Here is a 19,273-nt window from a genome sequence, read left to right as displayed (position 1 = left end):
AGACATGGATATACTTCTGGTAGCTCATCCTAATACAGAAAAGAAAATAGAGAGAAAAAAAAGACATGAACGGAGAGAAAGAAGAGGGAAAGGTGAAGGAAATAAACAAAACAGACAAACACAAAAATTTATAAAAGTAGAATAATAAAATGAATGGGCCTTGGCTTGTTCTACTCTAATAGTGTTTTTTTTGTTTTTCTTTGTGTTTGTCACCATCTGTTTGTGGCTTAAGTCCAATGCTCAAGGACACAAAAATCGTTGTTCTTTGTTTATCTACACCCCCCCTCCCCTATTTTAAATCAGTATTTGTTCCCTTCTTCCATCGTGACTCAAAGATGTCGCCTAAATTCCTTATCCTATGTGTCTTTTTCTCCATGTTATACATTTCATTATTTTTTTTTCCTTTTCATTATTTGTGATGTAGTTGGTTTCAGCCAGTTCTTAGTTAATTGTTTGATTTCTGTTATTCTTAAGATTCTATACAGGTATTTTTCTGAAGTGAGGGACAGTCCATGATTATTTATTAATTGCTTTTTTGTTACAGGTCCTGTGGTTTCCACTTCTGGAGACAATGATGTTTTCCCAGAAAGAAGTGAAGGGGCTTGGTTCTATACACACATTTGAGGGTAATGCATTCACACATAACTTTTTTGTATTGCTGTACATGTGATCAATGAGGTTAAAAACATTTACTGCACTGTAAAGAGAGCCTGAAAGTCAGTCGCGCAATGCATTATGGGATCGTTGCAGTGAGTTTCGAGAGGGGCTCCTGCAGGCTCGTCGGAGAAGAATAGACTGGAGCTCTATTCTATGCAAATGAGTCCAGGGCCCGCCCGAAATAGCCGTGCATTCATACCCGATCAGTGCTGCAAACTGTACGCTCAAGCTAATATGCTCGCACGCAAATTTTGAATGTGCACAGACAATGTTAAAACTGAGCTGTTTAGAGCTTACTATACTCAACTGTATACTGCCCACTTGTGGGGCAATTATAGTAAAGCTAAAAAGAAAAAGTTACAGGTTGCATATAATGATGCATTCAGAATATTTCAAGCATGAACAGAAGTACTACTTATCAAAAAAAGAAGTAAAATAATAATAAAAAGAAAAAAATATTATTTATTATTATTTATCTTTCACTTTTAATCTTTCGCGGTAAATTATTAGTTGACAAGTATGAGCTTAATGCTCCTTAAATATTGCTGGTCAATTAAGACATGAAAAAAAACTATACAGACTATATATACATTGCAATCATGATTTATAAAGTCACTAAGTAGAGTTTAATATTTTGTCACCACCTTGAATCGTTGGACGAGGCTTTTTTGAGAATCAATAGAAAATGATATACATTTAATTTATGTTTCAGTGCTGAGGGAGCTGACGATGAAAGTTCTTAACTGCATGAGCAGCTTTATTTCTCTTCCGGCCATCATCCAACGGATTCTCCAGGTGAGTATTTATTTATATGTTGTGGCCTTTCTTAAGCTTCCCTCTTGAAGGAATGGGTGTGTCCTTCCCAACTAATGAATATTTATTTAAAAATGTGCAAATATCTCCTCCCCTCCAAATAGCTGTATATTCTGTATTTTGTTTTTACAAAAACATCAAGTTATTATAAATATTCCTGGTTCTGTAAATGGGTAAAGGACAAGAAAAAAGACAAGGTGGCTCTGAATTTGGCACATAAAACAATTCCAGCCAATCTGAAACATGTAGTATTCCTGCACTGCATCCCAAACTCTTCCTCCGATGAACATATCTAGACAACTATACCCATGAAAGTAACTTCCTCTATTGAGACTTACAAACTCCTATTTGTTCACAGAATAGTCATTCTGATCCTCCATTCATCTCGCTAGCTCACCAGTGCTTTCTGCTACTGCGTCTCTTTTAAGAACATAAACATATGTTAATGTCTGACGTACTTATAGTCGATTCTGGTGCATTGTCTCCCACAGAACCAGTTTACTGGCTGGGAGCAGCCTGTGTCTTTGGCAATGACTTGCCAGCTTCAACCTCGTAGATACTATTTTGCCACTCTCCCTACACAACCTCCCATATAGATCCTCGATGGTGATGGTGGTTGTGGTGGTGGTGACACACCCATCTCGCTTAATATTCAAAGATACACGCAGCATTCTGGTGCAGTATCCATCCAGGGACTTCTGCAGCGTGGGCTTAAATGTCAAACATTTATATCCCAATAGGAAAACATACTCCACATCGTACACATCTCCACATCAGAAGCTGAGCTTTGTATTTAGGAGGAAGTTGGACTTATACACTGGTCATACCATTCAAAGCCTTCCATGCCTGAGCCTCCCCCACTTTAATGTTCTGTTTTTTTGACAAGCTCATCTATGACCCAAGGTAAAGTCCTTGACCTGTTTCAATATATCATCAACTGTTGCAACTTAGAGGTGGACGGTGAGATCGTTACAGGAGGTGATGGCCTTGATTTTCTTGTCATTAAGCCTGAGATGAACCTGGACACGTTCTGGACAGAAGCTCCTGAGCTCAATTCCCTCCGTCATGAAGCAGGCGGATTTCGTCTGCAAAGTTCAGGCCCTTTAGATTAATGCATGCTGTGACAGCCGTTTTTTGTCCAAATGAGTGAATTCAGCTCTTGAAATCCAGATATTAAATAACTGTGAACACTTCCAGGTGTAACTTCCATAACTTTCCACAGAGCTGTTTAAAAAACGTCACCATTCCGCTGACCTTTACATGACACTTCATAATTATATCTTAATTATATCTTGTAACAATTATATATTATATCTTGTGAGAGGGTTCAGTACTGAGATTTTGGTAGACAAGCAGTCCGGCATAGCCTCCCAAAATGTAATTTATTCAGGTAAAACAACCATGGTAATATCAGTTTAACTGTGTGTGACGTCACGGTAAAGCTATAAATAGACATCATAGTAACAGTGGAATACAAATGCCGCTACTCCACATGCAAACCGTTTGCAAACAACCGGCTGTAGGCGCTCATTTATGGTCCATTTTGTCATTTTAAGCTTGAATTTGAAAGTACGGTACATTTTAAATTTGAACTAACAGTGTAGAACCTAAAACCTCTGATGGTTGTTATAAAGAGTTACATAAGATTTTTTCAAAAACGTTTTACCAAAAAAATGATTTATGTTCATGCATAATGACACACTGCTTGGTTGCTCATTTCATGCATTCCAAATAGACATAGTTTTACCAAACTAGGCCAGATGTGCAATTTGTGTGCTGTGCTCTCTCCTTGAGTCGAATGTGACAAATTTCTTTTGACATTACATGAGAATCTGTCTGCCTTTTTTGTCTTCTAGGACCCTGTTTATGGGACAGGAAAACTGGCAGAAATCCAAGGTCTCATTCTGAGTATGCTGGACACTTTTAACTACGAACAGGTAAACAGAAAAAACATGTGCGTGCATGTGCGTGTATTGTGCGTGTGAGTAGTCTCCTCCAAAAATATATCCTCAGAAAGCTGCAAAGCAGTGTCTGTGAGAGTTACCCCACACTGCCTCATCTATGTGAAGGCTGTTATATTCCCTTCTCCTTGAATGGTTATACAAAAGAAAATGGACTTGAGCTTTTAAAGCGCTTTTGTTGTCTTCTGACTACTTGTCCTTTTACACACCTTCCCATTCACACCACATTAACACACTGATGGCAGAGGCTGCTTTGTAAAGCATCCATCAGTATTAACTAATCCCATTCATACATATTTAGGGCGCGGTCACACCGGCCATCCGTACCGTGCCCAAGCACGCTTCAACCCTAAAGTCCATTTCGCTTGAGCAGTTTGACCGCTCCTTTGGCACACTTAAGAGAAGTGTGCTTCGGCACGATACACTTCATGCACAAGCACGCGGATACACAACGCTGACAGCCTTCATTATGGAGGAATCCAGAGTTTTATGGCTGTATCTGACTAAAATGACTCAATATAAGCCACAAAGTAGCTGTCATGTTCTCTGTGTTGTTCTCCGATGTGCCGCTAACTTGGGCTTGCAGCTGTTTTATTTATTTATTTATGTCTGTGTCTGATAAAAATGGCTTAAATTAAGCCGCCGAGTCCGCCTGTTTGTAAACTGAGCACGCTTCATAATAACATAAAGCATGCATGCGTTGTATTACAACGTTATGTACAAGAGGTAATCGTGTTTAAGCAGTCCTGTGTCGTGTGACCGCTGGTCGTGCCAGCGTGGGATTGGCGCAGCGGGAGGCCTATCGTGTTGAGTACGGCACGGTACAGATGGCCAGTGTGACCGCGCCCTTATAAACCACCAAGCAGCGGGAGTATTTGGGGTTAAGTGTCTTGCCCAAGGACACATCAACATGTGGCTGCAGGAGCTGGGGATCAAACCCCCGACCTTCCGGTTGAGAGATGACCGACTCTGCCAGCTGAGCCACTTTCACCTGCTCTTTTGTAATATAATATAACAGTGTGTAATCTGTAACAATCTTTTTGCAGTATCTTGTGATCATGGCCGTAACCAGCTATGAAGACACAGAGGTCTGGACCTCGGAAATTCTTTTTTAAACAAGACAGCAAAAATTGTTGATATGATCACTGGCAAATTTCTTAAAGTACGTGCAGATCAGTTATGTGACATTTTTACACATCTTTTGAACTTGTCACTTACTGTGCACAAGGTCCCCAGGCTGTGGAAAGATTCTAATGTTGTACCTGTGGCTAAAAATAAATCTCACAAAGAGCTAAATGGTCTGTGGCTCTGACTTCAGTCGCAATGAAGACTTTCGAACAATTGGACAAAAGAGTTCTGACCAATCATATTCAGGGCCCGCTTGACCCGATGCTATTTTCCATATCAGGTAAATAGAGGGGTGGATGATACTACTATTACTTTATTTAATTATTTATACAAACATCTTGAGGGTACAAAAACACATGTGAGGCTTTTATTTATAGATTTCTCCTCAGCTTTTAATACAATCCAACCCCACATTTTAGCAAATAAACTGCTGTCCACTTTAAACCTTCATGCTGGGTTGGTGAAATGGGTCTTGGACTTTTTAACCTCCAGGCCCTAGGCAGTCAGGGCGAATGGTGCTCTGTCCGAGAAGCGGTTGTCATCCACAGACTCACCCCAGGGGTGTGTCCTGCCCCCTTTATTGTGTATTTTCTATACAAATGACTGCAAGAGCGCCTATAACAACAGGCATCTACTGACGTTTGTGGACGACACTGTTTTAATCAGTCTGCTCCAGGACGGAGAGGTCGATCATCTGCTGTGGATTCAAGTTGTTTCCATAACTCTGCAAACTGTGTCACCAACAGTGTTGAACTTTGCAAGTGGGCCCGCCATCCTTCACACAGTCCCCCTCAGTGGCTAGGCTATTTGTTTTGTTTTGTTTTTCCATGCATTCTGTGCAGTGGGCAATGAATGCTTGCCACCAATCAGAGTGTGTTCAAGACGGTCATGAAAAATCTATCAGAATACCGAAAATGGCTACAAATGAGAGGGAATTTAAGATTTCCAAAGAACAATGTTGAACATTTATAGTTACTTTTTGTTAAACTCTCTTGGCACACGTGCTTAAGGGAGTGTTAGGTAGACTAGAAAGGTGTCACACAGTTGCATTATTCTTACCATGAATAGGCAAGAAGCAGTATTTGAACCACAATTCTCATCACAGGGCTGTAAGCTGGAATTTGTCTGGGACCCAAGTGCTACATACATTTAGCTACTTCCACCGTTCATTCTATCACTGTGTCATTGATTAAAATGTTATATATCTTTATAACTTTAAGATTCTTATGCTATAAAGGTTGTTTTTTGTTGTTAAAATATGCAAACAAAGTTAAAAAGCCCATTTTCAATGCATTATGAATTCATTGTTAATTGACACAGTACATGCACAGATTTACCTTCAATATATATTTTTTCTTTTTAGACTCTACTTGAAACAACCACCAGTCTGTTGAACCAGGACCTTCACTGGTCTCTGGCTCACCTGCATGCTGCAGTCACAAAGGGACTCCACCCACGACAGGACTACTGTTACATATGCTTCCAGCAGTACAAAAGGAGGCAGGACTCAGTTGAGGAGATCATTGTGTTTAGGTATTATAAACTGGCGTATACACACATATGGCAGTAAGTTGACTAGCACAACTAGAGTTGTAGGCTTGAGTCTACCTAATTAGGTTCACACTTACTTCAGTCTTACTTTAATGGTCCTTTAATGTCTCCTATACTCACCTGTCTACGAGCAAATTAAATTTGTATGTTTTAGACAACCAATTTATTCTTGTTATAATTTTAAAACACACAACATACAAGCGCCAACATGCTGTTGTGTGTATCTTGTCAGCTGTGGTCACCTGTACCACTTCCAGTGCCTGCAGCAGAAGGATTGTGAAGGGGCGATCTGTGCTTCAGAGCTGCAACAGAGTTGGAGCTGCTACAAATGTTCCTCCAGCCAAGGAGGAAGGGGTGGGCCTTTCGCCGAACCAAAAAGACTTCCCAGTACATCCCTGGCACAGGTGAGTGGGTTTGTGCTTTCAAAAAATATTAGAAAATATTGGTGACTTCTGGTCCTGTGATGCACGAGGTAACAGCCTAAAACCTCTGCTGCACCACTTGCACGATATAATCTTCCAATAACTTTGCAACAAACAACTAATGTTTAAATATGAGACTGACTGAACAGAATCTGAAACAGGGCAGCTGTGGATCAGTGGTAGTTGTCTATTAACCCGAAGGTCAGGGTTAAATCCCCAGTTCCTGCAGCCACATGTTCAGTGTGTCCTGGGGCAAGACACTTAACCCCAAGATCATCGGCGGTATGTGAATGTGTATGAATCTGATTACTTTACACAGCAACCTCAGCCATCAGTGTATGAATGAGTATAAATGGGTAGGTGTGACCTGCGGTGTATGTATATGCACTTTGAATAGTCAGAACACTAGAAAAGTGCTATACAAGGTCAAGGAGGAATCCGGAGTTGCTGCTCAAGCTAACCAAGCCATCTCAAATCAAATCAATGAGAAGGCGGAAAGAGGGGCCTTGGTAATTAAGCAGAAGATGAAAGATTTAGGTATGGAGAACAAAGAAGCAACATCACTCACATATGGGTGAACAAAATTGAACATTCCATGTCCCATTTAAAATAGTGGATGGAAAAAAGTTGAGAATTAAGGAAGTGGACTGAGAAATCACCAGGGATGCTCGAAGTCAGTTTCAGTAGGGGGTGCTGAGAGAATTCATTTTATACAATGACGTCATACTATGTGCTGCACAAAATCACATTTTATACATTAACTGTAATATTCAGTATTATTAATATTTAGAGTATTAACAGCTGCAGCTCATACTGATTTAAGAACATTTTACACATCAACAGACATCAAACCTCACACTGGAAGTTCAGACGTGGTCTATTATCAGTAAGGGCGACGATTGGATCTGCAGACTTATGCACACTCAACTCACGTTGGAGTAGTTTTCACATCATTAGTTCACAGAGACTGCAGCCTGCAGTGTTGTTGTAAAGTGTGTTATTCCAGGTTTTTTTTTTCATATTGCAATATATATCGCAGGGGTAAAAAAAAAAAAAAAGCAATGTCAGTCTTTACCAATATCGTGCAGCCCTAATATGAGGTATTTTAAGGATTCGATCTCTGAAGGTAACAGTCTATAGTCCAGCTTGCAGATGGTGGAGCAGGCGGTGATTTAGCCTTAATCAAGCCGGCTGTTTGTATGGAGTGTCTTTTCCTCGGTCTGTCGAGCTAATGTGAGCAGCACCTGGATCTCTGGTGTTTGTAGCACCTGGATCTCTGGTGTTTGTAGCACCTGGATCTCTGGTGTTTGTAGCACCTGGATCTCTGGTGTTTGTAGCACCTGGATCTCTGGTGTGTGTAGCACCTGGATCTCTGGTGTCTGTAGCACCTGGATCTCTGGTGTTTGTAGCACCTGGATCTCTGGTGTCTGTAGCACCTGGATCTCTGGTGTTTGTAGCACCTGGATCTCTGGTGTCTGTAGCACCTGGATCTCTGGTGTCTGTAGCACCTGGATCTCTGGTGTCTGTAGCACCTGGATCTCTGGTGTCTGTAGCACCTGGATCTCTGGTGTCTGTAGCACCTGGATCTCTGACAGTTTTCCTCACTGCTATATTCTTGTTGTTTAACTTGAGCAGGGAACGCTCACGTCTGAATGATCTCTTGCCTGTGTCTGTTAAATGTGCGCAGCATTCTTTGTCCCAGGATGCTTCTGTGATGACGTGTAACCTCGCCTATTTTCTGTTGGCTTTTTCACATAAAGTAACGAGTGCTTTTAAATGTCACTAACTATAATGAAGTTATTGAATCTGGAAAGTAACTAATTTGTTACTTGTTACCCCAAATAGTAGTGGTGTTAGTTACTTCAGGACTTAGACCAAACACTGAACCTGACACAGCCCTCTTATTCTCTTTCTCAGACTTGTGTTACATCAGTGCATCATGATGCAGGATCAGAGGCTCACAGGAAAAAGGTAAGTTTTTTAACATCCCAGACAGTATATTTTTATCGAAACATATTTTCATTCAAGCCTTCACTCTAAAACCCTCAAGGATAGTTCAAGTTCATTGCAAACATATCTACTTAAAGGAAAAAGTAAATTTGAAATTCACTTTTTCTTGTGGTTTATCAAATAACTGTTACTCCAACAATTCCTGTACAAGTACTTTAAAAATAGGATTCAGAATGTAATGATGCCAAAATTTCCCTGAATGTTTTATTTGAATATTTTCAACTACATACAGGAAGTTTGATTGCAAATATTCCAGTGGTGGAGCCCACTTGACTCCAACCAAGAATCCAATAGAAGCCTAATCAAACAGCAGTAGCTGCAGTTTTGCTGTATTGTTCATCCCTTTTCTGCTTTTCATGTAGTGCACCTATTGAGTTAGACAAAGTATGATAACAGAATCAGCTTAATTAATGTTTTTTTATTGTTTTAAATAATTTTTGCTTTGTTTGTGCCCAGGTGTTTGTTGAGGCAACGTTGAGCCTTCAGCAGGAACAGTCCTGGGATCAATTGAGCAGCTTATATAGAGGACCATCCAGGGTATGAAATATTCTATTTGTTATTTTCCAGATAACCATAAAATAAATAATTTGCTGCATGTGACCCAAACATACTGTGAAGAAGTCTTTGGGCCATATTTTAACAACAACATGGTCAATAGCCAATTGAGAAAAGTGGGCACGACCAACCTACATGTTGCTAGTTAAGTGACACACAATCTTGGCACTAATTTAAGTGCAAAATGCTAAGAGGTTTGATGAAGGGGCTTGATGTGTTTTTTTGTAGAGTAACATGAACCAAACCAATCAGAGTGTCAGCTATCAATGAGCGATGAGCGGTTACCTATCTTATGACATCACCAGATTGGCCTCAATCTGAAAGGATAAAAGAGATGTCGGACAGGGGAAACAAAAGTTGCTGCCTCCCTGCACCATGTCCCTCTGAGGAAAACAACACAGCAATGAGTTGTGCCTCATCCCAGATTGCGCAATCCCTCACAAACTGGGTCGAGCGTATGCCTTTTGCTTTCTTACTGTTTGTCACCAATGTAATGTTGGTAGACACTTTTATTATACGTCCTCACTTTCCATAGAATAAGTAATGTATTTCACGTGTGTTTATAACATATTTAGTCTTTCTAATTTGACATAAAACCGCACTGGAAAAGCATGAGGTGAGGCAGCCAGTATTCTGCCTCAACTGAAGGGGGCGTGCGTCAGGTTGTGTGCGGTTCATGAGGCCAAGAGTTTCTGCTTGGTTTGAGGTTGCTCCTCTTCTATGCAGAATTTTTATTTTTAAAATTTCGCTCTGATTGCAAAAATGGAAGAGGAAGATTTCATATCTGAGCTTAAAGAGATCTCAAAACTGGACTTCTAAAAAACTAAAAGAATATAATGAGGACTTTTACAACAAAGGCGAATGGACTTTGTTTACAAGTAAAGGTAAGACCATGAATACACCGCAGTATATGCCTACTCTTATTTTTATTGACTGAGTATGAATTGTGGAATTGCAATAGAAAAAAATATTCTGAGGCGTTATGAGTTTAACGTTCTTCCTTGGCCAAATATGCACCTTACCTCTATGTGTGTGTAAATAATGCTGATATGAAACACAACCAGTCAATGTGCAAGCTGCCAAATGAATGGTGAGTTTAAGCTTCTCTATAAATGGGTTCATATATTTGCAAATCTGACTCTGAAAAAGTCAGTTCCTCACCAGCCACGAACCTGACTGCACGTCGCTGGTTGGACCCCCTTTTCCCTTCAGAACTGCCTTAATTCTTTGATGCATAGTTTCAACAAGGTGCTGGAAACATTCCCCCGGGATATGGGTCAATATTGACCATTGTGCTTTACAACTTTTGTTTGCAACTGTTGAAACTATTTTGTAACGTGCTGTCAACATCAAATTAAAATTGAGCATAGAATTTTCCAGACATGATACAATTTTCCCAGTTGCAAAATTTGACATGTTGTATTTGTTTTATTTTCTATCCAACAATATATCAGTATTGATAATGAAGGTGAGAATCCTGTCAAAACCGCTGTGTAGGTGTTTTAGATGATACATTTAAGTGGAAATTAAAGAGGCTTATGGGGCAATGGGAATCTATTATGACACTTGTCAGTATGTACTCAAAAAAAGGGCTATACATTTATTGAAAACTTCTTGATAACATTGTCACCAGTAAGAACATTGATTTAAATTTAGTTTTGTTTGTTTTACATTCACAAAAGATCCTGATTACCTTCAGTTTGTGTATTTGTGTATCTGTGTTTAAACTTTAAGACAATGTATAATTTTGTAATTGTTCTTTTTTTCTTGCTCTTTTTTACCAGTTGTCCATCCTTTCAGAACTCTCGTACTACCATAGTAATGAGAAGACAGGGCTCATTATCCCAGGCCAACCAGGAGCTGAAAACTTCCAACTTAAACTTTCTCCTCCGCCTCTGTTGGAAGAGTAGCGCCTGTCTTGTCAAGAATCGATTTCACCTTATTTGTCTTGACTGAAGTGAAACTGCATGTTTCAACTGTATAACTGTAAAAATGTTTTATGTTTAACAAAATCAAAATTTAATTAGAAGTCTTACTTGAGCCTCAATTTAATTTTACATTGTTTATTTTTCACTTGTTATGTTTATGCTAGTTGAACATATGGCTTTACCAATTAATGATGGTATGATGAAAGAAGAGAGAAACTGTACTCAATTTTGTTAAGCGAGTAGTCTAAGTGACATTCTGTCTCTAATAAGATACTTTCACTGCTATATTTTAATGATATAATTATGAAACAATGACCAAATTCTTTACATGAAATGTAAAAGCTTAATGATGTAACAATGGGAAATATTAGCAGTGCCTAACCTTTGGTGACTGAAGATGTTCATCTCCATCTAGAGAGTTAGTTTTCTTTATTTGGATCAAACAATGATAATGCACATTGCAGAACAGGAGAAATTGTTTTAATTAATTAATTATTCCTCATTATTCAAAACAATCCTAGGGAGAAAATTCTTTTGGGTTTGGATGCAAAAAAACTGTTGGTTGAGTATTTTGTCATTAAAAAATGTGTTTTGTACTGTGGGTGCTTCCTTACCTTCATCTAGTCACAGCAACATATCATTGTAATGATGAATTATCAGTATTGAACAATACAAGATATTTAACAAGTCCTGGTAAAAAAAGAAGAGCTATTTGACAGGAAAAATAATTCTTCAAATAGACAATATTCAAAGAAAGTACTGAAGCACACAAATCACTTAAGGTGCTTCAGTAATCACCGTATTCATTAAGGTGGACTAACGTTTCAAAGCACTGCATCTTAAAAACGGATTACTTGTCTCAGTCACAAGATGGATGGTAAGGCCCACACGACTATAATTCATGCAGTTTAAACTTCGTTAAGGAGCACTTCCTCGGTGGATATTAAAATAATGAATAACATTTTTTAATCAATCTAATTTTGGGGTTTCAAGTTCTCAAATGCCAGAAAGTTCTTCTCTGAACAACTTGTAATGCCTTTTTTTCTAATAAAACACAAATAAAAACCGATGAATTGGCTGGGTTATGGTAGTGAAAGGGATTTTTGGTTGATAAGAGGCTGTAGGAGCCGCATTTAAGTTTGTTGTATTTGCATTTTAATTTGTAACTGATTTTGTGTGCGCCCTCTAAGTGGCGCGTCTATAAGGGGGAGTGCAGAGCGCACCTGGGGGGAAGACGGGTCACGGCGCATACCGTCATTGACCGCAAACTCAGCAGTCGCGTTTAATTATATGAATTACATGTTTTTTAGGTCATTGGAGACACCACACATACTTTTTGGTTTACTTTTATTTGCAATAAAACTATCAGCAACTTTAAGAATCAACTCTCACTGGATTTGTTTTGGATCAAGTCTGCGCGTTTGATGAACTGTTCCCGTTTCTTCCAAAGTGGTAAAAACAAGAAAAGAGGTTACAGGACAAACCTGATTTTTGAGTTTTTGCTACTTCAGAGGCTAACTAATTTTGCCCTACAACTACAAATATTTTACAGAACTATCCTACTTCAGCTTTGACCACAGCAGCATTGCATGGTTGTGGCCTTCTTGTTGCAGAGTTGTCTCACAAAGGGACATTTTTTGGTGGGGTCAAGTCATTTGCTTTGGCTCCAGTCTGGCCACGCCAGCTCTCAAACAGGTACAGGCAGGTGATGGAGACAAGAAGGGATGGCCAAACGCTTCCAACTTGGTAGGAGAGTGTCTGAACTTTAAACGGTCTATCGTTCAAAAACAAAAATCTTTACTAACGTTTTGTGATTGACTCAAAAGAAAGTTGTTTGAGCAGTGTAAAATGTGTCTTCTAAAAATAAGTAAGAGAAAAATTAACATTGAATATCCTACTTACTTTTTGAATATAAAGATTAAAGTCAAACAAAACATTTTAAAAGAATAGGCTCTGGCCCTCAGTGGCTAATAACATATTATTTAGTAGGTTATATACAGTATATATGGCATGTCATTAAAGAAATAATATATTTGTAAAAAAAAAAACTGAAACTGTATGGAAGTCTAAATGTATTGAACGAAAGTCTGATTATATGAAATGGAAATCTGATAATATGGAATAGAAGTCTGAATACATTGAGAAGTCTGAATATATTGAATAAAAGTCTATTGAATGAAAGCTGAATTAAACTATCAGAATCCACTGTTTATGTATTGTCATGAAAGGGACACCCTGCTGAATTTACTGCTTTTACCAAATAGAAAAAACCTTTGCATATCTACTTCATAAGACATAAGAGAGTAGCTTGTTCAAAAACATAAAGGTACGTACTCTGTCTAACTTGAAAAACAAACCTTTATTGCCTACATATTTGTACTAGATCTTCATCAGGCAAGCAGTTTGGTAAAATAGGCAGGACATCTTAATAGGAAGTGGCAACAAGCCTGCAACCATTGACCAAAAGCCCACTGCTTAAAAAAAGCAATGCTTTGACTCAAAGCACATACACATATGCCTCACTGGAACCAAGTACCTTAATCTGAGAAGGAAGATGCAGCATGTAATGCTGTTTCGGTGAATATTTGCATCTGGAAACAGTTTTGAGATTTGAGAAATTTTGAGATGTTCCTCTATTAATTATATATATATTTTTTGTATTTTTGTTTATGTGTTTTCTCTGTTGTGTCTTGGGATATAAATGTAAATATCTCATGTAATCCTGATTTCACTCTTGGAAAAGTGTAAACTAAGTTAAATGTCATGGCTTCAAAATAGTTAAACATTTTTCTACAAAATATTTCAGCTTCAAAAAAGTTGAAAATTTTCATGAAAAAATTTTGGATTCAAAAAAGTTGAACATTTTCATGAAAGGATTTCCGCTTCAAAAATGTTGAACATTTTATTAATGAAAAATCTTTGGCTTCAAAAAAGTTTAAAATTTTCAGGAAAAAATGTTGGCTTCATCAGGAACCTTTAGGACAAAAACACTTCAACCAGTTTCCGTTCGACCACTTCCGGACGTCATGCACACTCGTGGGTGGTACCAATGGAAAGCCAGGGCCGGTAAATGGGGGAGGTGCTCATCTTGGTCCAAGTCTGTGCGACCTTCCCATCAAGAGTTATTCAATTTTCAAACATGCTACCCCCTAGCATCTTGGTTAAAACCCCCTTTCCTAACCCTAACCCTAACTAGTCGGGGTGTGTTGCAAGTCTCACCAAGTACACAAGTCCACTCACAAAAAGTGTACTCCAAACTATGTACCAATCAACTCCAAATGACCTGAAACGTGCTCCTAAGTACTTTCTGGAAGAACCATTTTTGACAAAAACAATTTTCACTTCCAATTCACCTCATTCATGTCAGATGGGCGGACGTTTGCACCTATAACTCCACAACGGAAGGTCCTAGAGACTCCAAAACCCCATTTGCCACAATTCAGCCACGCTGAACACGCTGGTCTTGTCCCTGAGTCTCTATGAGATACATCAAAAACAAATTTCGACCAATCACATTCAAGCACCTCCCAACATCGGTGGTACCGTTGGAAAGGCCATTGCCAAAATAATGCCAATGGCCTATCTATATGTTATTCTCAAACCAGCAAATAGTGTGTTTGCTTTGAGTGAGGGTAAGGGGTTAGAGAGGGAGAGAGAGAGACAGAGAGAGGGAGAGAGAGAGAGAGAGAGGGAGGGAGAGGTAGAGATTTGATTTTTAATAAACCTTTATTTACTCCTGCAAGAGAAGTCAGATTATTTTTCCACCAACAGCAAACAGACAAACAAACAGCAAAAATCAAAAATGTATAACTACTCGAACACTGAACAAACAAATGTGTGAGGGTTTCAGGCTCAGGACAAAAACCACACTGCTCTCCAACCCCAGGATCAATGCACGCTTTGTATCTGCTTGTAGCTATAGCTCCATGTACCACCATCCACTGGAGGTCAGCGGTCCGTTTCTCAACGGGCAGCTTGTACAGGGACTGCCAGCAGCCTTTCGGGGAAGCCTCTGGGCCAAAGAACTCAGTCCACCTCGACTCCCTGACTCCCAATAGAGACCGGATATTCAGGACCTTCACACACACCTGGTATATGCTCTTTTTCTCCACCTACTGGAAGTTATCCAGGTGAATGGTTGTGAGGGACAGCAGCTGACCTCCCCCCTCTGCCCACTGCTCACACAGAGTCTGGCTCCTAACAAAAGTCCTCTGCCGGTGTGACGGAGCAGCACAGACTTCCTCCAGGACTCTGTGGACCAGTCTGACTGCCGTGATGTTGGTCCTCTGTCTAAGTGTGGCCACAGGTAAAGACGTTAGCTTCATCAGGTGCCCCAGTTTGGTGCATCCTGCCTCTCTCGGGCTGACCCTCAAACTGGCAGACTGCAGAGTGTGAGTCCTTATAAAGGAATTAGAAAACAGCGGTTCCTCAAACAGCCACATGCCCGGAGTCTCGACTGTGACCCGAGACATCTGCAAGGTCCTCCAGGCCTGCAGTACGGAGCTGTAGAATGAGGTCAGGCCACTGAGGTCCATCTCCTCAGACCTCAGCAGAAAAAGCTATCAGTCATACCCCCAGCTTCCAGCTTTCCGAAGCAGCAGGCGAGCCGTGTCCAGCCAGCTGGGACCACAGTCATAAAGCAGTCTTTGTGCTGCCTGCAGTCTAAAAGAGGCAATTCGGGACTGAATGTCAATGAGTCCCTTGCCATCTTCAACCAATGGCAGGTAGAGGGCTGCTGCCCTGATCCAGTGACAACCAGACTAGAAGAAGTCCAGGATGGTGCTCTGGATGTCTTCCATCAGACCCTTGGGTGGAGTCAGCGCATCCCCCTAGCTGGAGACAAAAACATTAACATCATCTGCATAAGCAGCAACCGTAGGGGGACGCTCAATGACGCTGGACCCAGGCAAAGAGAGCCCGCTGAGTCGGCCCCTCAACCTGTACAGCAAGGGCTCAATAGCCAAGCTATACAGCTGGCCGGAGATGGGACAGCCCTGTCTGATCCCCCGCTGTACAGGGACTGGCCGGCTCACCCCTACCCCAATCTTCACCAAACACTGTGCACCCTGATACAACAAGCCAAGCCAAGACATAAACCCATCACCAAAACCAAAAGCCTTTAGTGCACAAAACAAATACGAGTGATCCACCCTGTCAAAAGCTTTCTCCTGGTCAAGAGACAGGACAGGAGAGCTACAGGACAACACACTAACATTAACAGAGGCTTTAAAGAGTACAGCTACACCTGCACTGAGGTTTGTACCATGACTCAGGTGATACGAGCCCTCCCACCATAAAGCCCAGTCTGTGTCATCAGACGGACCAGTATGTGTTTCCTGAAGAAACAACACATCAAGCATCTTTTGACGACAGACCTCAGATATAAGAGCTCTCTTCTGTGTGTCCCGCCCACCGTTAATGTTTAAGGACCCTATCTTAAGGCTCTGCATGAGGAGGGCCGAGAAGAGAAACGCACAACAAAGAACAGATAAAGGACAGTGTAGAGAGAGAGATACCTAGTGATACATGATCATTTTACTTTTTAGATTTCTTTTCAATTTTACTGCTGGTCTTTCTCAATGCAGTCAGGTGTTTTTTCAGAGTGTGGACAGATGTAATGAACTTCTCTGTGTCACTGAAATAATCACTCACTTTCACAGACTTTTTATTGAATGTTGAGTCCATGAACTGATTTATTTCATACAGAGAATAAAGATCAGCGCTTGGGTTGGAGGCTTCACCAATAGAGACATTATCTGATTGGTAATCCTCCTCCATGTCCTCGCCCTCACAGGAGGCCTGGCTGCTCACAACATTACCTTCATTACATTGACTCTTACCTGTAACACTAGAGGAAGCTTCTTCCTCATCATTCCTACCTGTCTGCACTTTTCTTTTAACCGGTGCAGACTGAGAGCTATGTATGGAGGCTGTAGTCCTCCAAGCCGGCGGCCCAGGTTCAAATCCTGCTTGTGGCTCCTTTCCTGCATGTCATTCCCCGCTCTCTTTCTCTCCCTGATTTCAGACTCTATCCACTGTCCTATCTCTACATTAAACGCACAAAAAGCCCAAAAGTAAATCTTAAAAAAAAATATATATATATTTACATTTATATATATTTAATATCATATTTTATTTATATGTATACAGACAGACAGAGAGAGAAACCTGTAATCGTGTTATTTAAAAAAGTATTAATTTATTTTAGTTTTAGTAGTGTTTACGTGTTCCCTCTCTGAATTTAATAACACTTCTCAGTTAAACATTTGTTTTTATTTGTTGGTGTTTTTTAATCTAGGACTGTAAATATGTCTGAGCCTTTAATTATGTGTTTGATATTTACAGTTTGTTGTACTTTTATGTCCGTTATCTTGAACTGTATTGACCACCTGATCCTCTCGCTGTGATTGGTGGACTCAGCCTCAGGTCTGCTCTGATTGGACCGTCAGCCTGTCAGTCAGACACCGTCGGGTCAAGCGAGGACAGCTGATCGTTTCAGGTCATTCTCAGTAACTTTACCTGAAAGTGCGACATCATGGCGGCACGCGCGCTGCTTCTTCTCCGACCTTCTGCAGCAACAACAATAATCAGAGCAACAACAACAATCAGAGCAACAACAACAACAATCAGAGCAACTGCAGCAACTTTCCAGCTGAGGAGCAACCTGTCGACGCTGAAAGGTCAGTGTTTCTAACATTCACCTTAATAACGGACATGAGTGAATTCAACCTTGAATGAGTGTTACATCAAAGAGAGCAGCTCTTCTTTCCATCATTAAAGTAACATATAATCCGTGTTTCACTTTTTAATCTGCACTTTTTTATGATCCAGTTATTTTTAGATATCTATCAGTGACGTCAGCGCGCCGCGTGCTTCTGCTTTTTGGACTCGCGTGAATTAAAAGTTTGTTTGTATTAAAAAATGGACGTTAATGAGCAGAGAGGTGAAGGTCACCTGGCTTTGATGGACACTTCCTGTCTCAGTGTGGGAGGGGCTTAATGAATCAAAATTCAAACTTTATTTATAAAGCTGATGAAGACAGGAAACTTTCTCTTTTGTTTCAGGAATACCGACTGATGAGGAGCAGGCGACCGGGCTGGAGCGCCGCGCTCTGCAGGCGTTAAAACACGGGAAGGTAAACACACTCACCTTTTTATAATCGCTTTTTATTCATCATTGATTGATTTATGTGAAAGAGTTGAACATACTCTTCTATTGATTACAGCTTTTATTTATTGGACATCATGTGATATTAATAATATTGATTTTTCTGTCTCGGTGAAAGGACCCGTACAGCATGCTGAAGCCAAAGGAGTACGCAGGAACCCAAGACGAGCCGCATATCGTCCCGTCCATCGGAAACAAGCGGCTGGTCGGTTGTCTGTGTGAGTGGCGAGCAGAGCAGACGTCAGGATGAACGGCGGTCGACCGTTCAATGAAATAATCTTGTGATTTTGTGTGCAGGTGAGGAGGACAACACGGCCATCGTCTGGTTCTGGGTGCATGAAGGACACGCTCAGCGATGTCCATCCTGTGGCTCTCATTATCAACTCGTCCACCACGAGCTTCCTCACTGAAAACAAAGTCTACTGCCCCCTGATGGTCACTCAGGGTACTGTCTGTATTTAACCCATACAGTTTATCATTAAAACATTTCTCTCAGCTTCCCCCTCTGTCCTTTTTCATGTTTGATCAAAACAAACACCAGACCACGTTTCACATTTAGTGTCAGTGGCTGCACTCGGACTTCTTTAAGGCTTACAGCCGCCACGCCTCACAGGTCATCATTTTTCTGTGGCGGGCGGATAGGCTTGTGTATGTAGCCTGTTATGCGCGCAGATAAGTGAATGCTTATGTGTAACTGTAGGCTGTTATCTGATAGCAATGCACATTCATTGATTAACGTACAAAACCATCCACTTCGACATGTACATAACAGCCTACATCCACGGAGACTTTTCGCTCTTTAGTATCAGCCAATGGCGACACTGGATTTGACCCGGCTCTTCACCATCCAATCAGGGCCCGATGTGCTCCGGGGTTGCTAGAGTGTACCCTCACCAGATAAGTTTATCTTGCTACCTGTAGTTAGCTCGCTCCTGCTATCAATTTATTACACTTCAGTAAATTTAAAACAACAGCTGGCTGTATTTGAAATTAAGATCAACGTTATAGTTAATCAGTGTTTACTTACTTTTAAAGTTGGTTCCAGGTGAAAAGCTCAAAGCTGAGTCCTCGCTGCGCCATC

At 40.5% G+C, this 19,273-nt stretch overlaps 1 protein-coding gene and 1 pseudogene across 2 annotated transcripts in view; both read left to right on the top strand.

Moving 5' to 3' along the window:
- Positions 1–11,621, top strand: part of vps8 (VPS8 subunit of CORVET complex) — a 45,563-nt gene extending 33,942 nt beyond the window's left edge. For both annotated transcript variants that reach the window (XM_020638235.3, XM_020638234.3), the window contains exons 38-45: positions 545–626; positions 1,370–1,452; positions 3,327–3,407; positions 5,923–6,092; positions 6,343–6,514; positions 8,450–8,503; positions 8,999–9,079; positions 10,882–11,621. In XM_020638235.3, the coding sequence (XP_020493891.1) occupies positions 545–626; positions 1,370–1,452; positions 3,327–3,407; positions 5,923–6,092; positions 6,343–6,514; positions 8,450–8,503; positions 8,999–9,079; positions 10,882–11,007 (849 nt within the window). In that variant the 3' untranslated portion in view covers positions 11,008–11,621. The remainder of the gene's footprint in view (positions 1–544; positions 627–1,369; positions 1,453–3,326; positions 3,408–5,922; positions 6,093–6,342; positions 6,515–8,449; positions 8,504–8,998; positions 9,080–10,881) is intronic.
- A 5,858-nt stretch (positions 11,622–17,479) lies between these two features.
- On the top strand, positions 17,480–18,692 carry LOC109987208 (cytochrome c oxidase subunit 5B, mitochondrial-like; annotated as a pseudogene).
- Positions 18,693–19,273: the final 581 nt, after the last annotated feature.

Source organism: Labrus bergylta, chromosome 10 (assembly GCF_963930695.1).
Source record: "Labrus bergylta chromosome 10, fLabBer1.1, whole genome shotgun sequence".
Lineage (NCBI taxonomy): Eukaryota > Metazoa > Chordata > Actinopteri > Labriformes > Labridae > Labrus > Labrus bergylta.
Note: the sequence above shows the minus strand (reverse complement) of the source record. Positions and strands in the feature narration are given on the sequence as shown.